General features: G+C 34.5%; 1 protein-coding gene across 1 annotated transcript in view; it reads left to right on the top strand.

Annotated features, from left to right (window-relative positions):
• LOC106473090 (COMM domain-containing protein 6-like) overlaps positions 1-8,327 on the top strand; it is a 37,476-nt gene that overhangs the window by 22,658 nt on the left and 6,491 nt on the right. The window contains exon 4 of the mRNA XM_013933770.2: positions 1,672-1,783. Coding sequence (XP_013789224.1) covers positions 1,672-1,783 — 112 coding nt within the window. The remainder of the gene's footprint in view (positions 1-1,671; positions 1,784-8,327) is intronic.

Raw genomic sequence — 8,327 nt, forward strand, 5'->3', positions numbered from 1 at the left:
AAAAAAAAAAAAAAAAACTTCATCTCAGAAATATTACATATAAGGATCAAATTAATATTTTCAATAATTTCTAAGTACATCTCTTTCTTTAGTCTTACATTTGTCATCAGTGTTCTTACAGATTTTAGGCTTTACCACACAACAGGATTACTAGTGCACAGCGTATGCTATAATCAGTTAAACCTTTGTGTTGGTGGATAGTAAAGGCTGATAAGAATTAGACCAGGAAAGTTCTTGTTTAATAGGTGAACTCGTTAAGAAAGAAGAATCTTTTCAGATTACAAAGCATCACTTCTTAGTGTAAATCATACTTCTTATAAGAAAGATCAAAATATTTAAAAGGAATAAACTTCTCTAGTTTTTGTGATAAAGATTGAGTCTTTGGTAAAAGTTTTAAACTATTACAAAGTTTATGTATTAGGATGGCACAAATCTGTGTCCAAAGTATTTACTATTAATGTTTAGTATGAGCTACTTGATCTTGCAGTATTTTACTTTGTTTTCATTTTGATTTTAATATCAAAACCTTTTTAGTTACACACTCCCCTAATGTTAAGTTTAAAACACAAATGGTTAAAAATCCTGCAAAATGTTTGTCAAAGTCTTATGTTTTCCTCGGTGGTTACTGTATTTTGTGATTTATTGGAGGTGATTAAATATGATTATGGTAGTAACACGTTGTATTCTGGCGATACACTTGTACCGATACCTATGTTCATGTGATTATTGTCTTCTAGGGTGTGCCATAACTCATGGAAAACTTGTTGAAATTGATTATTGGGTTTGTTTACTATTTTTACAGTTGGGAATGTGCTAAGCCTGAAGTGTGTATTTAGCAGAATTTAATATTTTTGTGTTTTTCAATATATGTATTTAATGTTTGGCCCATAATAGATTTCACATGGGAGTCTTACTCTACTGATTCTGCTTTTAGGTTGGATGGAGTCTATCGAATAAACTAAGGTGTTGCTTTAGTAGTATGAGGTTGATGAACAGTTCTAAGATTAATTTTATTTAAGTTTCTTTTAACCTCATCCTTTAATTCAAGGAGTGACTGTAGTTGTAGTAGATTTTAAAATTAATTTTTTTGTTTCTTGTTTTTAATAAAATCATTGGGATACCCTTATCTTTCAAGACTTATAATATGCTGGTTTTTCTGATTTATTTGAAGAAGAAAAAAAAGGTTTTGAGACCTTGTCATTAGCTTTTTAACAATGATAGTTTTTTGGGGAAGTATTAGGGTTAGAATTAAAATGAAAGTTTTTTTGTACATTCTGAGGTTTCTGGTATACAGTATAAGTTGAAATTTCTTTTTCTTGTCTTTTAATCAGAATATTTAACCCTCAACTGTCAGAATGGGGTCAGAATGACCCCCATCAGTTTTTCAATCAATATTCCAACTCAGCAAATGCTGCTCTCTACCTGATATTTTCTGTACTATATCCTCAATTAGTTCTTGAGTGTTAAGCAGAGCTGATGTGCTATTTCAGTTCTCTTTCTTACTGTTGTAATCGTTTATTTGTTGTTTATGGGTCATTCTAACCCCACCGTATTATAAAGATAATATTTTTGAAGTTTATTACAGGAAAATAAGGTAGGTAGTTTTGTTCTTGTTGTTTATTATTATTATTATTGATTTGATAGTTAGCTAATTAAAAGATATATTTTCAGCCAGGCTTTGAAGAGTAACCTTTCTTCAGATGAATTTTCCCAACTTTTGAGAAGAGATAAAAGGTTATCAGAAGAAAATACCACATTTCTGACTGCACTTTGGAGAGAAAAAGTAAATACATAACATTTGTAGTGTTAGTGCTGAATCATTAGTTGTGAATTTTGTTTTTGCAAACAAAGCTTTCCTGTATTTTGAATAACAAAATCTATAACCTAAAATAACAAGAAAATGGTAGTTGAAAATAGATAAAAAATGTTTATTTGTATTATGTTTTTCTTTAAGAAATAAGGTTAGATGTGATAAGAACCCTTGTATGTCACTTTGGTCTGTCAACATACTGTTCTAAGGATTCTTTGATTTAATCAATAACTAAACGTTTTATTTTATAAGGAAGAAGGACTTAAAACACAGTATGAAGTTTGTTAGGGACAATAAAAGAAAATTTAATTTAACTAAAACATTCAGTAAGTCCACCTATTCTGTCTAAATATAATGTGATGGCTGACAGTGTTAGCTCAATAAGAAAAAATATTTTACAACATGCTTCTTGGTTAGTGTCTTATGGTGTAGAATAAAAATAAATAATTAAAATTAATATTTTATCATTTTTCCTTGAATTTTCAGACTAAAATGAAAGACAAAAACCTGAATCAAGTTTTACTTTCTTATATTAAATATGAATTCAATTGAAATATGTATCTATTTATTTGGACAAATTAATGTTTATAAACTTGATCAATTGCTGTAGGAACTGTGAAATAAATTGGATAATTGGTTTTATTGTATGAAATTCTGTTGAGTTTTACTCTGGATCAACATTTCAAAAGAAATACTTTTAAATCAAACTTCAATACTAAAACCCTTTAATGTATGATGTACTAGGCACAGGTAAAACACACCTAATGACTGAAATAGTCATGAATTTTACCCTTTCATCATAACTAGTATAGAATATATATTTATTCATGGAATATTTTTGTAAATTTCCATTATATTTCATATTCTCATTAACCAGATGTCTCAAGGTTGTAAACATGCTAATCCTTTTACATGAGTGAGAGCAGTATCAAAGTTCTTGATATGTCCTTAGAACAAACAGGTTGAAGGGCTCTTTGCTGAGTAATCCTGGGCGACCCTAAAGCAACTTCAAATAGTTATAAAGTCAATATACAGGGCAGTAGAGAAAGGTAATGGTGGTAGCAGTAGTATGAAGGTCCCAAGCCTTTATAGGGTTGTCTCTCTGGACAAGGAGAGTGATGAAAGGCATGCTGATAAAAGTGCTGCACATTTTATTGCAATGCCATCTCACTATGATTCAGCAATAAATAGGAAATAGTCTGAAGTCTTCAAGGCTGGCAGCAAGGTAGGCTGAATACACTTCAAAACTGGATCTTGCAGCTGAGAACACTTTGTAATGTGATGACAAAATGTGGTATTGCATGTCACATCATCATTATCCCATGCACCAAATTATGCAACAGTGACATTATCCCAAGGATAACACATTCTTGAGGATGCACGCCTCCAGGTCTTCAGATTCAAAATGATATCTTATGGCTGAGGACACTATGGTATGTGATGATAAAGTATGGTATGCCGAGTCATCCCACTGAAGACGTGGCCCAAGGATGCCACATTTCTCAATATGCATGCATTTCTGGACTGCAGGAAGAAGATGAACTCCCAGAATATTTTGGCCAGATTTTAGCAGAGAAGCTGAAAGTTGTTGCCTTTGGGTAAAGCAGCTAAATGTGCCAGTGTTCAAAGGGACAGGAAAGGAAGGCTTGGACCATTTCATCAAACATCTCAAGCAAGGTGTTACTTTGAATGGATGAATACTGTCCCATGTCTGATGCTGAGTTTAGACAGTCCAACGTTTGATGCTCTAGAACATTTGATAAGGGGTTGCACTGTAGATTTGAGCCTGCAGAAAGCAAAACAATCTACAGATGTGACTTTTTAAAGTTCAAAGACAAAGATTCCAAGAGAAGTTTGCCACTTACGAGGTTGATTTAAGGAGAAAGCATAGGAAGGCTTTTCCTACTATGTCTTTGAATATTGTGACAAAGTGCTCATTAACATATTTATTTAGGGGCTATTGATCAAACCCATGTGGCACTACATTGGACTGAGGAACACCTCTTCTCTCACAAAGGTATTTTCAGTGGCAACATGGTTTGAATTGGTCACATCAAGCTGCACAATGGAGAAAAGGAGAAAGCCAGCAACAGAGTCAAATGTAGCTGTGAATCCTACTCGGAAACAGCATCCAGAGCTTAATAATGCCACCAAAGATGCATTGACCTATCACTCAACCAGCTCCACTGCAGCAAATGCCAAAAGACAGCATGGTACAGCAACCATGGTTTCTAATGAGTCAACAGGTTTCCCTGGTCTAGGCATTATGGTTGCACCACCACAGTAGCTGGAGGTTTACTTCTAAAAGTGCCATGGTTATGAGGGAAAAGTTTCTGCTTCAGCTGTGACATATTTGATCACTTAAATGCCTGTTTCCTGTTTTCAGACAGAATCATTGGACACACATACTTTTTCAAGCAAACAATGCTACAGCAGCACTTAATTATTTAAACTAAAGAGCCTGAGTCAGATCTGTCTGTCAACCTACGTGAGTGTAGCAGCCAGCTTGCACCTAAAATCATGGGTGTGAATTTGAGTTCTTGATAAACACTGGAGGATCCAGAACCTTACTTGGCTCTTTGTGAATCAGATGTTTAATGTTTAGCAACCACTTGGTCAGTTACCACAATCTTTATTCTGGTGAATGGTGTCAAACTATATGATAGACACGTCTCCAAATACGTTTTGGCACTATCATGTACTGAGCAAAAGTAGTTGTCTCTGATTTTTTAGGCATTGACATTTTAGTGATTGACTTGCTGCAGAAATTGTCAGCTAGTTTGCTTGTGCAACAGGCAAAATGAAGTTCTGCAATAAAATCTAACAGTGCTGACCACTTTGTGCCTAAGAACACTAGACTGTTGATGTTGCATATTAAAAAGGATGTGGTAGTTTCCACTAATGTGCAAATCATGTTACATGGTGAACTGTGAATGCAGTTTATTGCATTGCCACCTATTGTATGATAGAAATAATATACAAAACTTTTTCTGTGTGAAGAGCAGTCTGCACTAGACTGAACAATGATCTGTGCAAGTGCAGTTGTTCTACCAGTGCTAGTCTTTAACTACAGACATTTGGCTATTCAGCTTCCAAGATAATGGAAGTTGAGAGGACTGCAAAATGAGAGATGTTCTACTTGTCAGTATTTCCATGGTTCTGTTCAGGCTGATTTGCGATGTTAAAGTTGTACTTGTGGAGTTTCTGTAGCCATCTTGCTATCTGACCTATGGTATTGTGAAACTTCACAGGCCATTTCACTGTGGCATGATCTATCTGGAGTATAAAATTTTATCCATATATGTAATGATATAAATGACTTAGGGCATGAAAAGCCCCTAACTGCTTTTACTGAGTTGTATATTGCCTTTCTGCAGCATTCTTTGCCTTAAAATAGCAGGCAGTTACATGTCCTTTCCATGTAGTACTTATGATAACACTTCTCCCTCTGCAAAATCAATGGCACCTGTATCTGAGTGAATCTTCAACAGTTGGCTGTGATAATACAAAAGTAGCAGTTAAATCTTTCTTTTCTTTGTTGAATGCTTGTTCATAATCAGAAGTCTAACAAAATTTACTTGGTTTTTCAGATAATTTGTGTAGAGGATAAGCTATGTCACAGAATGATTTTACAAAATGACATAGTAAAAGCACAGTCTAAGAAATCTTAACTCATACAGGTTCCTTGGTGTTAACCAATTCTGGACAGAGCCAATCTTGGATTGGTCTGTAGATACTCCTTCTGTACTGACTGTGGGTTCCAGGAAACTCGTCTGTTGATGGACCAATCCACACTTTTTGGATACAGCTTAAGATTCTCTTTCCACAACCAGTCCAGAACCTTCATTAGACCATCATAAGCCTCATCAGAGGTCTTCCCATGCATTATTATGTCATCCAAATAGATGAGTATCACATTCCAGGATAGTTCAGAGACAACATACTCCATCATTTGTTGAAATGTAGCAGATGCATTGCATAAACCAAATGGTAATACAAAAAAATAATTGTTACAGTAAAGGTTGACACCTCTCTACTTGCTTATTGAATTTCACTTGCCAATGTCTGTTCTTCAGATCCAATGTTGAAAACTATTCTCATCCAGATAAAGCATCCAAAGTAGAGTCAATCCTTGACAGTGGGTAAACATCCTTCACCTTCAGGTAGTCTACACAGAACCTTGTGAATTAATCTTTCTTTGCAAGTGCAACAGATGATACCCAATGACAGGTACTCAGTTCTAGCACTCCTTCCTTTGCAGCTTCTATCTCTTCAAAAGCCTCAGCCAGTATTGAGGTTGCATCTCCAGGATAAATCTCATGAGATACTTTGTATTCGTCCTAAGTCACAGAGTTTTCTAGAAAAGGTATCTTGAGATTCTTTTAACATACTATGTAATGTGACACATATCAGATTTAATATCTCCCCAGCTTTGACCATACAGATCTCATAAGTGAAGTGAAAAGCTGTTCTTATGTGTAACATCAGACTTTTTACATCTTGCCTCAGAGGTGACTATTAGAAGTCATTCTCTGATGTGGAAGTACTACCTGCACAGCTTCACATCTTGCAATGTCCCATCCAGACTTGAATTTCATGGTTTGTTGTGTTCATAACCATAATGATGACATCTTTATCATTCAAATCCATGAGAGTTCTTCCAGCCAGTAATCCCTCAACACTGGAGTGTTTGATTCTACTACACTCCAGTAACTAGATGTAAATTTATTTCTAATAAGTTCTGGTGTGGGTATTTGAGTTGGTGGTGGTAAGATGACTGCTCTTTTTGTTGTCACTGGAAGTTCAACCTCTGGTGTATTAATTATCATTTAGTGCCCAGAGGTTTCCTGTTTATAGATCATGCTTGCATCCTTGCAGTCGGTTTCCAGTATGCACTTTTCTTAGTTAGCCACTCATCATGCGGTGTGGAGATGCCTCTCACGGTAAGGGTAACTTTCTGTTTTCCTCTTGCTGGATGTTTATTTACACTTGCTGTTTGCATCAATCCATCTTCTTTCTTCATCTGTGGAGGCAATTTCCCTCATTTTATTACCAAGTTGAGCCAAACAGTTGTAGTTGTAGAACTAGTTTCTTTAAAAAATGAACCTATTATCTCACCCCAAAGTCTATCTAATCCCAGTTTTCCCATATCTGGTTAGTTATTTGTTGTTCAGTTTATCTTGTTGGGCTTCGAGACTCATCCTTATGGTATTTTTTCCTTGTTTTATTACCTGCTGTTGATTTTTCACAGTCTTGGCTGTGATGACCAAGTTTTCCATGTTTAACAGTTCCTCTTTTCTGAAACCTTTTGGGAAGAGTTTATATTCCCTGCATACTTTTGTCTGTACATCCTGACAATAAGTCTCTTCAAGTTAAACTTGAAACACCTGTGTAACTAGATATCTCACAAATCCTTTCAGTTCTTCTAGACTGTCATTAGGGGGAATTGATGTTTCAATAATACCTGATCTGGTGATTCCATAGCTTCAAATGGTGATTTTATTTGTTTATCTTGACATTAATTGATTCAAGTTCTATTGCCAACTGGAGAGCTATCTTTAATGATTTACATCTACTTTGCTACAGCCTTATTTATGTATCTTTTATGCCATCTCTGAGATGGCCAAATGCCAACAAATTCATCATTTCACATAGAACATCCAGGTAAGATAATCATGCAAGCCCTTCCCAATTTTCCACAAGTTCAGCTAAGGTCTCTTCTTTCCTCAGTACTCTTTTCTTGAAATATGAATTAAAGAACATTCTAGAAGCTGAAAATTAAGGAAAATGGATTTAACCTTTGCATTCCACCTTATTGAAACTAAACACCAATTTGATGTGGAAATAACCTGCAAAATTTTACATATTTGCAAAAAAGGTAAAAAAATCAGATAGCCTAGAAATTTTAAAGATAAATAGATGTATAAAAACAAATCCAGAAAAAGTTCTAAATGATCAAACTAATTTAAGCTCCTCCCTATTTGTCTCAAGGTGAGTGTCAAGGTTACTTCCAATTCTTTGGTTAAACGTATATAAACTTATTTACAAACAATTTCAGTCTGTACCTGATGACGCCTTTACTGGCAAAACCATGGTTGTTAATAAATGAAGTATTTGTGAAAAGTACAATTGTCTTTGTTTTTTTTCCCCTCAATTCAGTAACTATGGAGTTTCACCATAATACTGATAGTTTTAAGTATCAATTAGATAATGAATTTATTTATTTTTTCGGTGGTGTTTTATACAGGCTATGTTTGCTTGTTGACCAAACTTCACAAATGGTGTTTCAACTTACTTGGAAATATTTTCTTGATAATTAATCTATAAAAAAACATGCTGGTTAACTTACTAACTCAATCACGCCCACTAACTCTCAGTCAGTACAAATTTTTAACTGATATAGAACTGATTAATGCATCAGTGTTATGTTTTTATACTAGTTTTCTACATACTTCAATACAAATTTTTAACTGATATAGAACTGATTAATGCATCAGTGCTATGTTTTTAGTTTTCT

This window comes from Limulus polyphemus, unplaced genomic scaffold, assembly GCF_000517525.1.
Source record: "Limulus polyphemus unplaced genomic scaffold, Limulus_polyphemus-2.1.2 Scaffold5873, whole genome shotgun sequence".
Lineage (NCBI taxonomy): Eukaryota > Metazoa > Arthropoda > Merostomata > Xiphosura > Limulidae > Limulus > Limulus polyphemus.